The sequence below is a fragment of the Coenobita brevimanus genome, chromosome 72, assembly GCF_032717465.1.
Source record: "Coenobita brevimanus isolate Jiangsu-jjx chromosome 72, ASM3271746v2, whole genome shotgun sequence".
NCBI lineage: Eukaryota > Metazoa > Arthropoda > Malacostraca > Decapoda > Coenobitidae > Coenobita > Coenobita brevimanus.
This window is the reverse complement of record NC_137025.1, coordinates 11,152,900-11,171,312: the sequence shown is the minus strand read 5'-3', so window position 1 is coordinate 11,171,312 and position 18,413 is coordinate 11,152,900. Positions and strand designations below refer to the sequence as shown.

Genomic DNA, 18,413 nt, shown 5'->3' with positions numbered 1-18,413 from the left:
ACTCCATCCCTCTCAGTTCCAAGCTTCAGTATATCTGCATGAGGCCAGTTCAAGGGATTCAAGAGCCTAAATACACAGCTACACACGGGCTCGTACAACTGGTCCCCGAGTCGTGATTAGTTTCCACATTAACAACTGATAATGTGGCCGTTAATATCGTAAAACACCCAAACCGTGCCTGGCCTTACACACACACACACACACACACACACACAACCATACTAGCAGTACTATTCTCTCTCTCTCTCTCTCTCTCTCTCTCTCTTGTTATTAGCCGACACATCCCTGATAACGCAGCTCTACTCTACACTTCCCATGGACAGATGTCAGTCTCTGATTCTATCACGGATGCTAACCAGACCGTAACAGACTTTGTACAATCCCGTCCATAAATATCGACACGTTGCCAATCTCACACCGAATGCATGAACTATCGGACCATCAAAAATAATATGTGTGTGTGTGTGTGTGTGTGTGTGTGTGTGTGTGTGTGTGTGTGTGTGTGTGTGTGTGTGTGTGTGTTGGTATCCGAGATATGATATAATCGTGCATAGAATATTGATTAGCAGATGAGACTGCATTTTTTACCTTTACATAAAGATCAAGCCTTTTTCCTTTTTTTTTTTTTTTTCATTTTTTTTGTGCTGGCAAGCTCTGCACGATATTTTTCCCTTTCAAAGATTTTATTCGAACTGCGTGAGTTTAGAATAGCCTTAGATAACCCCATCATCAGGAGCATTTCTCATTTATTTTATTTTTGGCATTTCTTGATTTTGTTAACCTAAGAAGAGATTTTCATGGTGGAACTTAAATAATACCTTCTTACATCATAATGAGCCAGCCCAAAGGCGGAAAATATCGTCTGGCAGTAGCAAGAATAAGCAAAAGAAGGGGGACGGGTGATGGCATGGTACTGAAATGATCTATAGGATATTAAAAAAGAAAAACATTTTTTTCCTCCGGTATTTCCAATTTTGAAGGTTTGATTGGTGAATGAATGGACGTATGGACCATTTCAGTGAGTGCCCTAATGATTGTTTCAACTGAATTTCTTTTCCTATTTCCCCTTTTTTGATTCCTGGATTTTCAAATGAGAAAACAATATTGTTAAAGTGCTGCATCTATTGCTGCTGCTGTTCTAGTGCTGGTCCTGGTGATAGTGCTGCTATTGATGTTGTTGATGATGATGATAATGACTAATGTAAATGACGTTGTAAAGTACCTGTGATTAATACTGTGCAAATCCATACCAGTACAAAAAATTTGATATACAGACATCATATATAACAGCAATATATCCAGAGTAAATTGGGGCATTGATATTACTGGTTAAGATATTCGGGCCTCTGGTGAATACCAAGAGAAAATGAAAAGTTTCAGTGGACTGCAGGTAAAATCAAAGCGAAAACAGGCAAGACCAAGGAATTAATCAGTGTGCAGTATAAGCTCCAATTACAATGCATCACACGTACAGCCATCCAGACAAAAATGTAGCTATCGTTATTCTCGCGTTGATTTACATTTTGATACACCAGTAGGATCAGTTTTGAACCTCTGAACTGTGTATCCTGTGAGCCTGGGGCAAGAAATTCGATGATTTCTTTGGTGAATGAATGAAAATATAACTCGTTCCACTGTATAACTGTATATTGGTACAGCTGGTGCATACGTATATACTTGCTGTTTTTGCTTTTCTGTATATGGATTATAATACACCTAATACACAGCACAGCATGAAGACTTGGAACTAGCTGATATGATGATGATGATGATGATGATTCAGTTTCGAGAGCCATATCATTTTTTTATTTTGTCACTTGGTAAAAACATTTATCACATTAACCCAGGCATTTGTTTGCCCAGAAAGACCACATGTGTTAATCCAAGCAGAGATACGTCCCAGAGATCCTGTTTCATGAGGGCACTGTGTAAAGAAGTCTAGTTAATTAAGCATACTAAAATGCTCTAGGATGCTCTAGAATATGCTAAGTCGATGCACTGAAACTCTGAATGACTACCAAATTTGGTGTTGTATATATACGGTATATATATATATATATATATATATATATATATATATATATATATATATATATATATATATATATATATATATATATCTATATATATATATTTGTTTATAAAGAAGAAACCAAGGCTGAATGCTCGGAAAAGTTGTCTCCTGAAAAACAAAAAAATCCAAACCGTAGAAAGACAGCATGTACAGTTTTCGGAATGCTTACTTGAATATATGATAGTAAAATGACTTGACTCGACGAACTGAGCAGGCAAAGGAAGACTGATTTGACGATGATCTGCTGGGTACCGATGAAATTACTAGTAATACCAGTGAACTCATGAATAAGATAGCTGAACAAAGAGAGAGAGAGAGAGAGAGAGAAAGAGAGTTTTGTGAAATTTATAAATTTAGGGCGTTCAGTGCCAGAACAATGCAGTATCATTAATTGTTAAATGCCTCCCCATTTTTGCCAATAACTCATCAGTAACACAAGCTCGGCCCACTCATTTAACACAATAGACGTCATAACGGCAAAATCAACCACACGTAATAGCACAACACCCACACAACCACCACCACCACCGCCACCACTACCACCACCTTCCCCTGAGCCCATATAGCCAGCGACAATAAAGCTAGGGTTATCACTTATCGCGGTTCCATTAAAAGCCCCCCTACCCACACCGCCACCACCACCCCAGTAACTAACAGCTGTAATACCACCGCCATCTCCTCCTCCATGAACACAACCATCCCCACTCCCTGCACTGGCCCCAATATGTGCACAGTCCTCGTAATCAGCCTTATCTTTAACGTTTATGGCTGGTGTATCGACCATGAATGAGCTCTTTTGGTCCTTTCCCCTCCGCCACCTGAGTGTGAAGGACCCCCAGGGCTCGAGCTACGTGTATACACTCTCATCAGCCCGCGTTTTACGGTAAGTATTCGATATTCATGAACCCTGAGTACCGTGCTAATTACCGATCTTACTGCCAACAGTCCTGTCTACTGAGTGAGGGGCTCTATTACCGGTATTGTTTCCACCTTTGTTGTTCCAGTTTCCCATACACAATTATCCGTATCATCATGATCATTATCATCATCATTATAAAGCCTAAGTGCTGCGCTAACCGGTGATGCTACTACAAACAATCATTCCTACTGCACGAAGGGCTGTGCTTTTGTTTTTGCCTCTGTTGGCTGTATTTCCCAAGTATCGTCGTCATCATATTGTTAATCATCATCATAAATCCCAAGTATTGTGCTAACCAGTGATTCTACTATCAACAATACTACCTGTTGTGCGAGTGATTCAGGTGTGGTTTGGCCCACACCTCCTTCGGTTTAGTTTCCAAGGCATTGCCATCATCCTGAGCCCTAAATGTTGTGATGACCTATGTTTCTGCCAAAATCAGTCATGTCTACTATTGTCCTAGTTTCTTAGAGATTACCATACATCATCACCATGAATCCTGAATGCTTTACTAGCCAGTGGTCATGCAATCCAACTATTGAATGTGTTTCAAGTGTGTTATTGATTTCACCTTTGTTGGTCCATTTACTCATGTTTCATCATCATCATTTTCATCATCATCATTATCCGGTTACTTTTATCATTATTGTATCAAGAACTGTGACTCTGTAAACAACTTGACATACACTATCCAAAAACCCTGACACTTTACACAACACATGAAATACATTATCCAAGAAATGTTGCACGTTACACATGAAATACACTATCCAAGAAAGAAACTTCACAACACATGAAGTACATCATCCAAGAAATGTGGCACTGTTCACATGAAATACACCATCCGATCATGACACTTTACTCAACACGTGAAATACACCATCCAAGAACCACGACACTTCATACAACACTTGAAATGCGCTATTCAAGAACAGCTACACTCTATACAAAACAAGTAGTACACTGACTGTGAACCGCAGCACTTCTTGCTAAACTGAACGTAGTGTATCCCTTCAGATATATTTGGCTTAGGAAAAACACGCTAAAGACAGCAGCAACACTCTCTGTGAAACCACCGAATACCTGGTGAAAAGATGAAGTGTACACCGTACTGCCTTTCACCTCGATTCATTTACATTTCACCCTTTCAGTATGATGATATCTTTATTTTTCTTGATTTTAAAGTAATTAGATTCTTTGCCCCCAGCAACGAAGACTGTATTGAACTCGTATACCTATCCCTTCCAATTTGAAAAGTCTCTCTCTCTGTGAACTGAACTGTCTGAAGGAAGACTGAATATAACAACTGTAAAAAACATCTAATAAATACTAAGAAATATGGGTGACAGTGAGCAAAAACCACTGGAAGAAGTCGAGGCAACAAATGGACATGTAATCCCAACCCTACATTTTTATGGCAAACTTTTGTGTACTACATTGTTGGTTAATAGTTAAACCAATATCATGATACTTTTCGGGTGCCCTTATGCCACATTATACTAGCACGAACTGGAGCAAATAATAAATAGATAAATAAATATAGAGATGGGAATACAAGTCGTTTTCCTGCCCTGTCCTTTTTCAGACTATTTTTTTTTTTTTATACACACTACTAGACTACATTCCAATACATTTTACTTAATGCTTTTTTCTTTTTTTTTATAAATACTTGTTTTACCGATTTTTAAAAGCTTCTACATAATAGAGCTCCTAAGGTTTTGTTGCTCAGCTTACGAGCGCCATAGTAAGAAAGGGATTAATGAAGGCTCTAACCTACCCGCTCCCGTTTGAACAGTCCCTGGAGGTGATTTATTTATTTATTTATTTATTTTATTTTTTTTTGGAAATTAAGGAAAAGGAATACTGAAAGAGTGCAACACCCATGTCTTGCGGTCGTTCTGCAGCTATATTTTTCACATAGCTCCATGAGCTTGAACTTCAACCGATAGCTCTCAGAATTGACAAACTTCATTCTTGTGTGGCCTTGAACCTCTCCACGAAATCTGGTTCAAACTGGATGAACAGTGTTCAAGTTGACCTAGCCCTGTGGCCTTGACATTTGTCCTATTGTTCTCAAAACTGAGTAATTTAATCTATGTCCAAGCCTTAATTGCTACACCACGTTTAATCGATAATAAAAAAAAAAAGTTAAATAGACGAAAGTTCGTCATTGTCCTATGACCTCAAATTTTGACCGATTGTTTTCAATATGGAAACACTTCACTCTTTGCTCACCCTTTACCGTTCTACCAAGTTTTGTCAAAATCGGATCAAAACTGTAAAAACTGATCTTTCCCGACCTATTACCTTTGACCTTTTCCGGGCAATGTCTACCCTGCTTCCGATCCAGTGGAGAATGAAGCCCCTTTGTGAACCAAGGTGATCGGTTTTGCCATTTTAGAGCCAGAGGAGTCTAAGAGAGAAGAGGAAGAAGGAAGAAGAGGCACATTGAGGAATCAGGATTATTGTCAATCGTATTAAAGTGTGCTAGCTTCATGAAAAGGAAGAAAAAGAGGAGTAAGAAGAAGGAAATATAAGGAGGACTCTGGATTTCTGTCAACTATGTTTTAACGTGTTAGTGATATGTTTTAGCTGCTTTAGATGCTTCAGGCAAAGACAGCCATGAAGATTAAGGGTAGGTGATTAAAAATAACTTAATACGTCCGTGCTTGAAAGTTCCAAAAGATTATATATATATGTTTAGGCTCATTTGTGTATCGTCGCCATCCCTTCTTAAATCCTCGATCTCATTTACCTTGTCAATATTGTTTTCTCGGTAAAATCATACCCTCCTTAACATGTTTTAAGCACCGGTAGTAAAATTGAAAATGATTACTCACAGCAGAGAGAGAGAGAGAGAGAGAAACACCCTACATAAAAACGGCGGCAAAGGTTGAAAATACTACATATCATTTTTATGTACCCATGAACTGCAGCGTCATTTAATTATACCTGTACTGATAAAATGTCCCCGGCCTCTCTCGGGTTTTATTCGTTCATTCTCGGGGCTTTTGGAAGATATGTGGGGCCATTAAGCATATATTTTTAGGACGTGATGTTTATATTTAGTTCTCATCTAAAATATTATCAGTTCTCTGGCGCGTAGGAGTTATGAGCAGACAGTAAACATATATTATTAAAACAATGTTTTTAGTGCGTATTGCCTCAAAATAATTTCTACGACATACTGTATGTGAGTTACGAGCAGACATTACATATATATTTGTAGATTGTGATATTTATATACTATTCTCCTCTAAAATATCAGTTCTCGAGTATTTAGAAATTGCGAACCTGCAGTAAACATATATTTCTTAAAAGCCTAATGATTATTCCCGCAAAATCATTACTCGGGCATTAGGAAGTTATATGAGATCATCAAACATACATTATCAGAGTGTAATGCTTAAAACTGTTTCTTCAAAATATCAATTCTCAGATACTAAGGAGTTACGAGCAGACAGTAAACATATATTTTTTGAGCTTAATGTTCATTCTCGAGATCTTCTGGGGCTTGTGCAAACATAAACGATACATGTTTGGAGCGCGATGTTACTTATTCAATTACCAATACTTAGGTGTTAAAGAATTAAGAGGAGACACTAAACACACATTTTTAGAGCCTGATGTTTAATTCACTTTAAGCCATTTCTAGTGCAGTTAGGGAGTTGCATGCAGACAATTTTTCCTGAGTGTAATGTTTATTTTCAGTCTCCAAAATAGTTTCATTTCTGGAGTTTGGTGGGTACAATCCGGCACTGACCACTTCACTACAATTATGTCTTTTTTACGTCATTTTCAGACGAACTTGTTCATCTTCGGAGAGGATACTGAAGAGAAATTAGATACAGTCTTCGTGGGAGGACTTTGAAAAGGAATTAAGTAGTGCCTTCAGGAAAGAAGTTTGGAAAGGAATTAGATTGAGCCTTCATTAGAAAACTTTGAAAAGAAATTAGATAGAGCCTTCATTAGCCCTTTCATATACAGAAGTCTTAGCTAAGTCGAATGAAGCTTAAGTGTGGACGTTTGTGCCTGTGTGATCCATTCAGTTGGGAAGATTTTTGGCTATTTTCTCCTTTCATAATTTTTGTCGTTGCTCACTGGACCCTACCTGACTCCATCCTAGGTGAGAAGAGAGATGTGGGTGATGATAATGATATTACCACCTGACGATTTTATTGATTAGGAGACATCTCTAGTGGTGACGGAGTCAATGAAAGATATATCTGTACCATCCCGTTGAATTAAAAAAAAAAAAGTTCTTTATATCGAAACGCAATCGTCTATTGCTATAAAAAGGTATATACAACTCTCCAATTCAGTAAAAGTTTCTTCCCATTCAGACAAACTCCTCTGGTTGGTGCGACATATATCATGCTCCTCCATATGAAAAAGCCTCTACTGATCTAGTCAAAATCGTCCACTGGTATCAATAGTACAATATAAAATACGTCAAGGGAATGATGTGATAAATGATATATTGGTGTCGACAGGTTGGTTGGCGGTCTTCATGGTGGAGTTCAACGGGAAATACAAACTGGAGAAGAATGAAAACATGGAAGAGGTTCTCAAGTTAATAGGTGAGACGCAACCACTGTTGATCAATAATGTTAATTTTTATTATACATTCTTATATAATTTAAGTTTTTACGCCTGTTTCATTTCTATGCCTATTGATTTGGTTTACAAATTCGTTTTAGTTGGTTTATGTAATAACATTTATATTTATTAAAGTATTAATGTTTTTTTCTGTTTATTCGTGCGGTCTTTCCTGTTATACTTGTATATGCATATTCTATGTTTATTCGCTCTCTGTATCAGAGTTAATTGTCAGTTTGTGTTTATTTGATTATTTGTCTGCATGTATGCTGACTTTTTAATTGGCCTCAGATATAGCGTGTGTGTGTGTCTTACATATATACTGTATATATATATATATATATATATATATATATATATATATATATATATATATATATACATATATACTGTATATATATATATATATAATTTATTCGTGTTTTATTTGCCAGTGCTCGCTTGTTCATTCTTATTTTATCTTTTGTGTTTGTTCATGATGATATCGTTTTCTTACGTATTATCTCTCACACATGCGAATGAAGGCGTGAATCTAGTGAGGAGGAAGCTGGCCGTTGCAGCCTCACAGACCTGCGAGGTGAGGGTGTGTGGCCAGGAGTGGACCCTGGTGTCTCATGGCTCTTTCAAGACCCTTACCTGGCCCTTCACCCTGGGTCAGGAGAGCGTTCTCGTCGGCGTTGATGGCAATACCTTGAAGGTGGGACTCTGGTACACTTCAATCGAACTTCAAGCTTGGGCGTCCATTATAACACTTCACGGGTACACTTTAATGTAGCTGTCATATTAGGCCAGGAGTACAGTGAGACATATTATGTCGTGAAATGTGGTGAAAATATCTGAAAGGCTAAAGTTTTGGTGTGCTCTGCTTTGTGTCATATTGACAGTTGGTGGCACTGACATGGATCGCCACTTGCTCCAGGTGGCGAGCCTGTGGATGTGAGCATATTTTTACCTGCGGCGAGGACAACAGGTCTACGAGTATAAGTGGTACACCTGGGGATCTTTTTTTCTCTCCTTCAAAGAAAGTTCGAATATCTGCTCTTGGGGAGCTCTGAGCGATTTTATAAAAAAAAAAAAAAAAAAAAAAAGTTGCTCAGCTTGAAATTTAGAGTTGATTTAACATGCAGCGGTTGCGTCAGCTGACGCATCAGTTGACTATAGCGATTTTCAGTTTCGGGTATTAGGAGGCATTTTAGCGACTTTCTTGTGAAATACAAAGATGCTTCTCTTGAAATTTTTAGTAAAACTGACATGACAGCTGTTACATCAGCTGTTGCATAGTTTCACAGCAGGTCTATGAAGATAATCCCTTTCTGTTGGTAACTAAGCGAAACCAGTCTCTCTCTCTCTCTCTCTCTCTCTCTTTATATAAGCATTTCTCCTCTGTCCTCCTTTTTACTACCATGTCAGTAAGACTGCATTTCAGTTACCTAAATTAGTGTCCAGAAGTCAGTTTTCCTGCTTTATTTAACTTCTAAACTAGCTTATTAACTTGATGATTAAGAGCTATGATTATCATTATCTGTCAGTGGTATCATACAAAATTGTCCAACATATTCTTCAAATGAGGACAAAGTTACAGTATAATAATAATCGAATATTTTATTAAAGTGATGAACCGGATCATAAAGGCTGGAGTTCGAACACATAAGCCAGATGACCAAAGTTCAGTTATTCCTGTGCTTAATTCAGCTACATTTCGTCGACAGTGCTACATACAGGTTGTGATTATTTCCTAGTCCTGGAGTGGTGTAGTAACCCATGGGCGACCTGAATGAAGACCGTACTCCGTTGTGCCATCCTCCCGAAAGAGCATAATCCACCCTTCTACTGTTCTGCTTACATCGAATGTTTGAAATGTCTGTTCAGGATTGTCTCCGCTAAATAAAAGGAGATTATGCCACTTCTCATTTCCTTAATAGTTTAATGAATTTGTCTGAGAGAATTTGGTTCGCATTTCTTCCCTCTTGTTAAACTCGAACGAAGTAATTCTCGTGAATAGAGATTAAGGTTTCGAAATTTCTTGAGTTCATTAGCGGCTTATATGAAACTTGAGGAAATAAAGTTATCCAACCACGCGTATGTAGCTGTAGTAGTCCTTTCATGAGGATACACGTGTTACACTTACTGGACTAAACTGGGACACGACTTATGACTTTCACTGTACCTCTTAGTCGTCCATGATGACATTAACATCATCGGTACTCTTTAATGTAACTTTCAGTCACTTTAATGCAGCTTTCACATTGGGCCGTGAGTACCTCTTGATCATCTTTGGTAACACTTATTTCATTGGTACTTCTCAATGTATCTTTCATATTGGACCAAGAGTACCTGTTGGTCACCCCTGATGTCACCAACTTCAAGGTGAGTCTCCGGCACACTTCAGTCTAAGGGCAGTAATTTGGGTGGCGTTGATTTCGTAGTTCCTCTTCCTTAGCGAGTTATTCTGGACATTACACTCCAACAGCCCTTTGTATTATATTGCTGGAAACACTATCGAATTTAAAAAGATATGAATAACACAGAGGAGAATGCCAGGCGCGGTAAGGTACAAATAATAACTCGTGCAGCAACGGAATTACGATACTCCTGAGACCCTCCTCCTCGGTAATTAGTTATCCATAATGCAACTCAGTATTCTCTTATATGCTGCATAATTAGCATACTAGAGACTCTGTATGTAGTATAAGCTGAAATAAACTGGTAGGCCAGAGAGTCTAGGAAGCAATTACACTCCACATCATTACCCCACCGGGACACACATTAAACAGACTGCCGGCAAAGCTCTCATCATTACCATCCTCATTACAATTATCACCTCTTTACCCCTTTTTCCTACCTAAAGATGGGGTGAGGAATGATTCTGAATGCAAGAAAATAGGAAAACACAATGGAGGGAGAGGTAATTAAAAGAATGTCTAGTAGAAATGGGTCACACGATCATGCACTCCTGATTCAAGCCTCCGGTATCTAGATTCCACTGCATAGAAAAGAAATAAAATCCGTGCTTATTTTCCGCCAACATTCATTACGATCAGCATTACAAGATGACGAATGCATGCTGTACGGCCAGGTCTTATTCCCTTAAATACGATGACGCCTTTTGCCTGACGTGTGTGTGTATGTGTGTGTGTGCGTGTGTGTGTGTGTGTGTGTGTGTGTGTGTGTGTGTGTGTGTGTGTATGTGTGCCAGATTTCGTCCAGCTTAAAGAATGCCTTGTGGTTGTTTAAATATAATCATCAGTCTCTTTATGACGGTCATGCCTAAGATACATAAAATCGGCACAGCGGTGACAAAATAACGACATTGTACTGAAAAGGTTAATTCTGTCTCTTATTCTTACACTGATTAACCCCTTCAGTCCGGAAATGCCATTTTTGAATTTCGTTTTTCTATGGTCAGATAATTATTAATATTCAGATTAAGGGAGACTTACTGTGGTGAAGGATTTAATGAGGGTTATATGTAACGCCTCCAGTTCGAAGTTTCTCCTTAATAAATAAATATTATATGGTGGTCGTATAATAAATACAAGACAGTATGGTGTTGAAGGAGTAAATGGAAACTAGAGATAAGAGCAAACAGTTAATTTTATTTAGTTAGTAATGATCGACTGATTATTATTTAGTTACTGAATACTTTTTACTACTGTATATTAGTCATCAGCCAGGGACAGACCCCTCACTGTGAAAGGGAACCTGTTTCCATTAACCCCTTCAACAATGAAACTAATGACCTAAACAGTGTATTCTCGAGAGAGAGAGAGAGAGAGAGAGAGAGAGAGAGAGAGAGAGAGAGAGAGAGAGAGAGCGCGCACACGCACACACACACACACACACACACACACACACACACACACACACACACACACACACACACACACACACACACACGAGAGAGAGAGAGAGAGAGATTTGTGAAATTTGCCAGGAACAGTGTCTGCCCAGAGAGAACATGTTTTTAAGTCATTTGCTTTATTGGTACAGTGTCATTTTTTGTAACAGCCCAATTAATATTACCCCATCCTTTACCGTAAATATACTTTCGCCATTTATCCCTGGAAGGGCGTTTTGACCCTATACAGTTTTACGTATTTTATATGGCATAAGATAAACTGTCGAAGCGAAAACACAAACTTCCAAAATGATATACATATGGACAAGTTTCTGTAGCCTTTTATGAAACACATCTCGCCTCACCACTTATATGTAAAATTAAAGCGAAATAATCTACAAATTCTGTAATTAAGATAGAAGTCCTTGCCCTGGAGGGGCTAAATTTATGCTAGGATATTTCAGCAGCTAGATGATATATTTTTACATAATCAGGGAATTCATTTGCCTAATGAGTTCTACTTCAAGAGAATCATTATGAAATCTCTGCGCTCCTGCCGGCTTAACAAAGTCATCATTACCCTCATGTATCCTGCATTTTATATAAGCTATTAGAACTTGGGATTTTATGCTCCAGTTCTCCTGGTCTTGTGTTTTATGATTATATTCGTACATCCTGCCTACTCCATTTAAAGTTCTAGAAATAGGTTTAGGATAATAATGATGATAAATAACATTATATGACGTTATATGATGTTATGTCTTCAGCTTTTGTGTTTTTAATCTTATTTGTAGATCATCATACATATTATACTACAATGAGGGTTGCGATTTCGGAGGGAGCATTTCTATAGCAGGCAATTCATGGACTCTTAAACTTCACCTTACTAATTCCTGCCATTGCATTACGATTTATTTCAGCTTCATCCGTGCATAATTTATTTTATTCAAGTATTGCTCAGTAATATTCCGATCACGAGAAACTTTTCAAACTAGACATGTTAGATCTGGCCTTCATCAACACTTCCACTGTCATAGTACTCTCCTAAACTGAATGAAATCTTTTGTAAATAGCAAAAAGTAATTAAAATAGTCGGGTTGAAGAGGTTCCGATACCCTTCATAGTGTAAGAGTAGAAATAAAATAAACAGCATGCAGAGCGAACATTTTTACAGCTGGCCAATCATGGAATCCTAAACTTCACCTTTTTTTTTTGGCTGTGGGTGTTGACAGTGTGAGGATGAAAAATGGAGGAGGGGTGAGGGGAAGCTTGAGGGTGAAAGGAATGGACATTTTGTGATGGTGATTTCTGGCTGCGTCTAACTGTATATACGGTTCATTTTTTGTATCTGGAGTTGTGTGTGTGTGTGTGTGTGTGTGTGTGTGTGTGTGTGTGTGTGTGTGTGTGTGTGTGTGTGTGTTTGTGTGTGTGTGTGTGTGTGTGTGTGTGTTTGTTTGTGTGTGTGTGTGAGAGAGAGAGAGTGAGAGAGTGAGAGAGAGAGAGAGAGAGGGGGGGAAGAGAAAGAGAGAGGAGAATGTATTTATTGTAATTTTCTCCGAGGTAAGCATAAATAAAGAAGATGCATATTGAATTTCTCTCTCTCTCTCTCTCTCTCTCTCTCTCTCTCTCTCTCTCTCTCACACACACACACACATCACTTCTCTTCCCTCCGCAGGCCACGTTCACCTTAGAGGGCCGCTGCCTTACCCAGCGCACCTCCCAGGGCTATAACGAGGATCTCTTAGTGGTGCGGGAGTTCACTGACGACGGAATGATACAAGTGGGTTGATGTCGTGTGTGTGTGTGTGTGTGTGTGTCAATCCAGTCCATGCCCTTTTCGGACGGTGAGTCTCTGGCCACGTGACAACGCACACATTAACAGTTTTGTTGTGTATGTTTGGATGTGCATCGTCATGTTTCTGTATACGGATTCTCTTTACCTTCATGTATAAAGGAGTAAGGATTGATTCACCCACATTCACACAGAGCACGATGAAATATTGTGTGACAGTACCTACTAGCGGCCAGGTGTGTCTCACTGGATTGTTTGATTTTACCACTTCAGTCCGATGACGTGATTATTTTGTCAGTCTTGGATACTGAAAGGGATCAGAGAATCCAATATCTAACCCCTTCAGTTCGAAAAGTCTAAGATAATTAATATCGAGACAAAAAGAATGAAGTAAAATGTAATCTGCTTGAAGGATTTAGTAATGTACGATGGTGTGATATAGATTCTGTATGTTCTTGATCTGCTATGTAAGTCAGTAGGCATTACTCGTCTGTGGCTGTGATGATACAGAATCGTCAGGTCTGTTGTTACTACTGCCTGTTTTTAGTCCTACCCCTATCGCATTTTCTGTTTCTTTGCCCTCTGAACCCAAATCATCTCATCAGTAGGTGGGGAAAAAGAGGTCGAGATGGCGATGATGATGATGATTGTTCTGCCGCCGGTGTGACACGAATTGCTACTACAAGCCACGACCTGCAATCACAGACAAACTTACGATCAATTCCCTGTCTTTATTATGGTCTGGTCGCGTCTTCTCTCGTGATCCAGTTCACCTTACGCCAGACGATGCTTTTCAGATGAGTGAGTCACAGTATTTCGGGCGTTCATATGACCTTCATTAACATTTAAATAAATGGGACTAACCCAGTATTTTATGCTAGTATGAACTACATTATTTAATTCAAAGTAAGTCGTGGAAGCATGATTGAATTACTTGCATTTGGTCTTTACCCAGGGACAGTGAGAGGACAATGCACAATATTGCCAAGCAAATCACAATTATGATAAGGATATTGATCGTCAGTCTATAGTTGTGAATGCCGGTCCAGATGTGTTTGTGTGACCCAGTTCCCTCATGAGCGTGGGTTGTTGCCACGATAAACGTGTGCCGCTTAGGTGTGTTGCTCTAAATTTTTGTGTTGTTTTAACGCTGGTGTGTCGTAAACAGGAGAGCCGCGATGTGTTAATTTTGTTAGAATCCAATCGTGTTAAATGTGTTAGGTACAACACGAAATTCCGCAGTTCTGCCACGGATGTATTTTCGTACAGAAGACTCTCTCTGTCATTTTCTTTATCAAGATCGTTTGAACTATATGTCACTTGACCCATAACAGTGTCTCAGAACCGTGTCAAGAACCAAAGAGATCTTGTTGAAGTAGTCAGCATACATTAAGCTGGTTGATATCGGGAATACTAACTTAATTCGCATTTTCCGTTGTGGGAAGAGGTTATTGACCGTGACTAGACAAAATAAGTTCTCTGCCATGTTTTAAGTGTTGTGGAGTTGGCTCATAAAGAAGTGTGATCTTGGTTTAGTCTCGCATCCTTTGCACCAACAGCGTAGATACACATGAACCATAAGTCTCTCATGCCAAAGTTACATCTCTATAACTATAGCATTCCCCACAGTTTTATTAATTTTGTACATCAGTGAATTATTCTTGGGGGAGTAAGGCCTTTTAAAAATATACACTGATGCTGAATATGTATAAAGGTATTGCCGTCGTTTAGCACTGGGCATGTTCCATTTGTCTCTTAAATTGTGTATGGAATTGTCAAGCTGAAAAATGGTAGGCAGACTGGAATGGTGAGAGAGCAATAACGATTGGTTTTACTTTTATACACCCGTACGTGCAATAATCAAAGAATCATAATTATACACGTTTTTTCAAATATTCCTGAGTAGGTAAAGGATAAGACGAAATAATCTGACGCCCTTTATTATCGTGTACCTGTTGTCAACTACGCAATTACCATAACAATTAACACTCACGTTTAGAGCAAGATGGGTAATAAAAAAGGTGTTTGTTGGTGGGACAGGTGTGTGATGTTTGTGGCAGGGTGTTAGTTGTGGCAGGATGTCAGTTGTGGTGGTGATAAGTGGCCATAATAGGTAGCGCTGAGGTAGGTGCTTACAGCACTATGTACTGTGTCACCTTTTTCCTACCTAGTCCTGTTTCATCACCATCGTCATCATCATTATCTTTATTATTATTATTATTATTATTATCATTATTATTGTTGTTGTTGTTGTTATTATTATTACTATTGTAATCATTACGGTATCATTATTATTATTATTATTATTATAATTATTATCATTGTTACCATTACTGTATTATTATTATTATTATTATTATTATTATCATCATCATCATCACCATTAGTATTACTGTTATCACGGTATTATTATTATTATTATTATTATTATTATTACTATTAATATTCAACTACCTGTTTTATCCCCCCAAAACTGCACACAGTTAAAACAAACCAGATGGCTACTGGGAGAATTATGATAAATATATTATATGAATATTCATTTACAGCAATTTGTACAAATGATATTTTGGAGTGCCATGGAAAAGTTATACCATTATATGTGATAATGAACATAAAATGAAGGTTTATGTAACACGTTTTATGACGACATAAACTAGGTTTTTCAAAACCGAAAATCTTAATAATAACTGCATGACTGATCATCACGTACCTATAATATATGAACTATTCTAAAAAACAGCACTAACTAAATATGCTAACGTCATTAAAGTTATAGTCCAGATTCGAGGGATATTTTAACCATGCAGTTTTATCAAACTGTCAACAGTACTTTTGCACACCCCTGAAGCAGTGCTACAACCTTGAGCGTTCTTGCAACACAAAACATATTAAGCAAGTCAGAAATTCATAAGTTGTAACTCGAGACATGAAAAGGAATTATTAACTTCTACTCTAGGACTGAGGTCAGTAGTTCCTTTACATTATTCTGGAAGCAGGCCAGATCCATAACGGTCTTTCTTCATTATTCAGTAAAATCTAATCGAGTTAGAATTCTGATTTAGTAGTTCGAATTCTTTAGATGTTTAGGGGATTATTACAGTCGCACCTTCTTGAAGCCATGTCAAAGTCTGTAGATAAGTTGCCTTACTACTCAACAGATGTGGTAAGTGATGGCGACCATCATCCACTCACTTGATGTAGTGCTCCTTACTCCTTCTTTTGGTCACTACTCTGAGTGACAAATTTAATGGATTCCTGTAAATCAGGAAACCTTTTCAAGTGCTGAGTGGTAACCATATACCCAAAGAACAGGGTGCTGTAGAGCCTACTATGGTCCCCCTGTTAACTTTGTGGAGGGATGCAAATTCAGCGTCCACCCGAGAAGCAAACCTCCACACTCTTCCCCGCGCCTCTCTTTGGCAAGGCGCTGTGTACAGCAAGGGAACACCAGTTTACCGCACTGGATGGCCCTGCAGGAGCAATTGCTTCCTGTGGTTGGTGCTACTGTACAGCTCGCCCAGACAGGCCGGGATTATTCTTTTACTACTACTAATCAACATAGCATGGTTGTTTCGCCCATTGTCACCGGGAACACTGGTGATAGTTCTCCTATTATATTTTGAACATTCATGTTCCTGTTTGGGGATCCATTACTTAATGTATGTAGAAAATAGGGTGAAGATCATGAAGACGAGGAAAAAATTCAGTCTCCTTAATTATTCTGCTTAATTACTTCAAGACACAAGAGCAGTAGGTGAATAGCTAAACATTTAAAACATTATTTTCCCTTCTTCGATCCGATGGTGCATTTTGTATTTTTTCTTGTTGTCAGCAACTGATTATATTCAGCCTGAACAGTGAAGGGTTAGCGAAATCTTCCAGGTTTAAACAGTCTCACCAGAGTTAATTCAGATCGTCTGCAGATAACAGTAATTGAATGTGAATTACGTCATCGGGGTGAAGTGTGTGTGTGTGTGCGTGTTTGTTTGTTTGTTTAGTATATAGTAATAACTTTCTAACACAAGCCTCCCCTACGAAAGCAACTATGAACCTCGTTTAGACACTAGGATTCTGAGTTCAACTATAGTCCCGTATTCCAGGTGGTAGGAGACATTTGTACCAACTGACTTTTTTTTATTTTTTATTTTTCGTTTACCTACACATGTTACACGCTGATATTCTTTATTTTATTAAATCTGTATCTGTGTCGCAGTTCCCTCAATAGAGTGGAAGAGGATATAATGGCATTATAATTATACAAAAGAAGTCGTAGAGGAAGATATACTATAAATACCCCATTGCCACTTGGAATACGATTCATAGATCCAATTTTTTCAGAAAACTCAAGTGAAAGAATGAACGAAAGCGATTTTCCATTTCAGCTTGGAGTTTAACTTAATCTGTAAAGTCGTATTTTCTCACACAGAAGAGTAAATTATTCCTAATGCCTATATAAGGTTTCAGTAAACAATTTCCTGTATTCTACCTATCTCCAAATGATTTTCTTACGTTTAGGGAAGAAATTTGCTGTGAAAGGATAATGACAGCAGTCCTGACCATTGAATTTCTAAAAGTCTGTCCGAAACTTAATAATTTCGTCAGAAAATAACCAGAAATAAATGCAGAATAAGTCATCATGGGTGACAATGTTGATGTAAATATCCATGACCCGATAACAGACTGTACCAAAGGACTTGCTGATGGTGACTATTATAACAGCGTATGGAGTTTGATTTAATATCGAAACAAGGACCTTCTAACACATTTTATTCTTCTACCCCAGCACGTCACCCACCAGCCAACGGGTACCAAGGCCACCATATACTTCAAGAGGGTCTGAAAGTAGGCAGAATGTGCCGCAGTTTGGAGGTGAAGTATATCTGCTATGAAAGAGTTTAATTTTTAAAAATCTATTAACCCATTCACTAACATGAGGTACTCAAAATTTCACTTTCTTTCAACAAACGATTTTTTTATTGACCTTAGGAAGAGCCTCTGTACGTGAAAGTCTTCGTAAGCTCTATGTCTACTCCGTCCGGTTCGAAAAGTCTATCATAAGCCTCTGAAGGTAACGAGAAAAAAAAAAAAAAATAGAAAATGCATCATCGATTGCATGAGCTTAGGTAAAGTGTCGTATAGCCCGAATGGTGTTGGTCTATGGAGACTTTTTACTACTTTTTATTAGCGG

General features: G+C 38.3%; 1 protein-coding gene across 1 annotated transcript; it reads left to right on the top strand.

Annotated features, from left to right (window-relative positions):
• The first annotated feature begins 7,503 nt into the window (after positions 1–7,503).
• Positions 7,504–18,065, top strand: LOC145407255 (uncharacterized). The gene is made up of 6 exons (XM_080278288.1): positions 7,504–7,573; positions 8,117–8,289; positions 8,477–8,579; positions 9,922–9,959; positions 13,106–13,210; positions 18,009–18,065. The coding sequence occupies exons 1-6, from the start codon at positions 7,504–7,506 to the stop codon at positions 18,063–18,065; spliced, it is 546 nt and encodes a 181-aa protein (XP_080134414.1).
• The last annotated feature ends 348 nt before the right edge of the window (positions 18,066–18,413 follow it).